The sequence below is a fragment of the Hyposmocoma kahamanoa genome, unplaced genomic scaffold (genome assembly GCF_003589595.1).
Source record: "Hyposmocoma kahamanoa isolate Upper Pololo Valley unplaced genomic scaffold, ASM358959v1 94, whole genome shotgun sequence".
NCBI lineage: Eukaryota > Metazoa > Arthropoda > Insecta > Lepidoptera > Cosmopterigidae > Hyposmocoma > Hyposmocoma kahamanoa.
The window spans coordinates 519,000-522,713 of NW_020654878.1; the positions used below are offsets into that span (position 1 = coordinate 519,000).

Sequence of the window (3,714 nt, forward strand, 5' to 3'; positions counted from 1 at the left end):
TTAACCAGGATGTACGGCTACCTCGTATCCACGTACGAGTCGGCATCTCTCCGCCGTTTCCGCAACGGACGTGTAGACAATATCAGGTCTGCGCACGACGCGGCGCGAACCTGGGCTTCCGCCATGCGCACCGCGGAGAGCTCGCCGCTCAACGAGGTGAGCAACGACTCACAGAAGAAGGTTTCCTTCAACCTGTACGGGGTAAGAGATAAGTCTCTGTCTGGATAGACTGGCGTAGTTGAGCTATTGTAGTTACTGCGTAACTTACTCAAAAACTACTGTGTTTTGAGACAAAAAGGGTAACAGTATAGTACCACAGCTTTATAGAGAGTGATCTGCACTTTTGAATTTGTTGTTTAGTCTCACGAAAACGACCGGCGGGAGAAATAATGATGACATCATCGGTTTATGCTAGGTATGTAAAGGCAGAACAGAGAAAAAAGGTAAGATAGTTGAATATAAATAGGAAATCACTATTAATTAGATTTGAATAATCATCGGCCCGTTCTATGTCTTAACACTCTCAATTCAGGCATTTTTGGCAAAATTTTACCTCCTGTCACAATCTATCAATAATACTGTCGACAACAACTACATGATTATTTAAAGTTTTATGAAAACTGGCAACCCTGTAAACGTCATTTTACTCCGTCTTTAAAAAAGACAGACTTTTAGATAACACCGAGCTTAATATAGGTTGGTCTGAAGCATTAATCGACATTAATCTCATTAAAAAAATCATGGTATATGTTAAATTTTGCTGACGACTTAAGACAACAGGCAGCAGAGTATAGGGGTATGAGGATATTATACTGCTCTTTCTGCTCCTGACAAAGCTATTGAACAATGCCTTGGATGCGGAAGGAAGGCAGAGCATTATTCTGAATCAAAGTCAAGGTCAAATTTCATAGGTAAAATTTTACACTTGAAGATGTTATTTTTTAAGCTGCTGCTCGTTCACTGTCCTGACTTCCCTGAGAAGACCGAGCAAGACACTATAGGGATTGCTTTTTCAAACAGACTTAAACACTATGGAATACATTTTGAATCACATTTATGTAGAATCTAGACTCATGTCGTCTTTATCAATTTTGTAATATGACTTTTCAATTAAAATATCTTTAATGTAAGTTTTAAACTTAGGAAATGACAATCTTAATATACGCTCCGGAATGTTATTGCAAAAACGTATACAAGAGTTCCTCATAAAATAATCATTTGCCTTAGTTAAACGAAATCGTGGTACCAATGTGTGAATGTGTAAATATCCCTCTACTTACAAATATCTAAATTTCACACAACATTTTTTTCCCCAGGAGCAAAGGAAACTGGAACTGTTCGACGAGGCGGCTCGAAAGCAGACGACGATCATGGAAGCCAACATTCTCGGCCGAGGAATCGACAACCATCTGCTCGGTCTGCGCGAGGCGGCCAGAGAGACCCTGGGAGAACTGCCGCCCATGTTCACCGATGACACTTATAAGAAGATGATTGAGTTCAAGCTTAGCACTAGCCAGGTATAATCTTCAATCGTTTAAAAGTACCTTTTCCGTTGCTTATCACTTATACGCACGCACGCCAACTCTCCCAGTTCCGAGCTGCCAGATCCAGTCGCTGCCTGCCACCTTTATAAGTCTTAATAAGACTGCTCCATCGGCTATCCGCCTTCCTGCAGACATGTTCGGCCCACAGCCATTTAAGCTTACCGATTTGACCTGAACCGAGATGTGTGTAAAATTATTCTTTTACCTGTAAAACAATAATACCACAAATTTGTTTTCTTTTTCATCAACCCTTAGACGTAGCGTAGGGGTAGTGGTTTCTTCTAAGAAAAGGGTTTGGCTCTGTTTTGGCCATAGTTCATAGGGACTTCCACGTCTTCGAAGAGTCATCAGGTTGTTTTATTTCATCGTAAAAGCAAGGAAAGTAACTAAAAAGCACATAGCTTGAAAAGTTTACGCTTGGTAAAATTCTGCGTCTATGCTAGAGATGCCGCGATGTTGGTTATTACTACATCTGCAGATGCGGATGCGAATGTCTTCACCTTTAAATCTGCAGATGCGGATGTGTGAAAAGAATAGGTTTATTTTCAGGATATTTATTATGAAAAAAAATACTTGAGCCACACTTGCCGATTAAGTTTGGTGATCATTGCATTATCATTAATTAAAAAATATATATACTTTTACAAAATTCTGTTGGATGCTTGAAAATGATACTTGAAGGTGGCGACATCGTCTATACTTAAATTTACTTACGAAAATCAGTTTGCGTCAACGTAAATGCAATAGTTCGACTCATCCGAAGAACAAAGTCCGATGTGATTGATTATACAGCGAAAAGAGGTTAAAACATAATCTCGTTATTCAAAATGCCTGTATAAAGGTGTTTTCAGATTTTTTTATGTATTTATTATTTCGTTTTGGAAATATATAACAACAGTCGATCTTGACTGTGGATATCTGCAGTCAAGAACAACGAACGAAATGTATGTACAATGTCCCGAGAATAAGCAGCATTTTGCAAATAGGTCTTTGTTCTACGGATGAGTCGAGTTATTTATTTGTATACAAAACAAACAGGTCGTTGCGTGCACCACGCGTTGCCCAATTCTCGTTCCCTGATGGGCTAATTAGCACTAGTACTTAGCGAGGCCGTTTGTCGTGACTGCATAGATTGATGCGGATGTCGGATGCGGACGCAGATATTTAAAAATATGCGGATGATCCGCAGTTGCAGTTGCAGACAGTTGTCTGCAGCATCCCTACTATGCACATTCCCTCCTAATATCTTATATAATGACAAAATTTCCATCAGGTGGCAACAACAACCGAAGGCACCTTCATGGGTTACGGCGCCGTGGTCCACGACGGCTACGGCTGCAGCTACAACCCCAAAAAGGAAAGTATCATATTCTGCATCTCCTCTTTCACCTCCTCGAGCGTAACCAACACTGAAGCCTTCAGGCAGTCCCTGGAAGAAGCATTGGACTCCATGAAGCTCATGTTTCAGAACCGAAAGACAGAAGGTTAAGGATTTGAAAAAAGTACGTTATCGCTTTAGTAAGTTTATTATACTGCGAAATGGAGCTTATATTATAATGCCATTTCAAAACTCGTAGCTCCTTTTTATGTTTGGACTCAGTGGTTAGTAGCCAATTTCGTCGCGATCACAATATAATATGATAATGTGAAGGTATGCTAGAAAAAAAGAGATAATAGTTGATATTAGACGTGAAATTGTGTGTAGTAGTGTAGTACGACTACATATAAACAAGAATATTGAAACGTAAAATGCTTCTAGTTCAATGCATTTCTATTGAAAGAAATTCAAATGATTTCAAACAAAATGTACCTTTTGGCGAACTACATAAATATAATGGCCAGTACGCCGGATAATTCTTAAAATTGTACTTGTATTAACGATCAATGTCATTCGTCGTATAATATATAAAATATTTATATTATAAGGTAATTATCTAAAAATATAAGAAAAAAAGTTATTTGAAATAAACAGAAAAGTTTCTGTTAATTGGTATATATAGAATAAAATTCGAAATTATAAAATTAAATTTATTTGCCAATTTGAAATAAAATGTTTAATACGACATTATAATGTCGCAAATATTTCGTGTGATACGCACATTATTGATAAAATAAGAAAATACATACATATCAATTATAATTAAATGAAAGCTTATTAGAACTATTTTAA

At 37.8% G+C, this 3,714-nt stretch overlaps 1 protein-coding gene across 1 annotated transcript; it reads left to right on the plus strand.

Annotated features, from left to right (window-relative positions):
* The first annotated feature begins 9 nt into the window (after positions 1-9).
* On the plus strand, positions 10-3,383 carry LOC113237972 (choline O-acetyltransferase-like). Its single transcript, XM_026474689.1, has 3 exons — positions 10-201; positions 1,317-1,517; positions 2,818-3,383. Exons 1-3 carry the CDS (start codon positions 10-12, stop codon positions 3,031-3,033), a joined length of 609 nt encoding a protein of 202 aa, XP_026330474.1. The 3' UTR covers positions 3,034-3,383.
* The last annotated feature ends 331 nt before the right edge of the window (positions 3,384-3,714 follow it).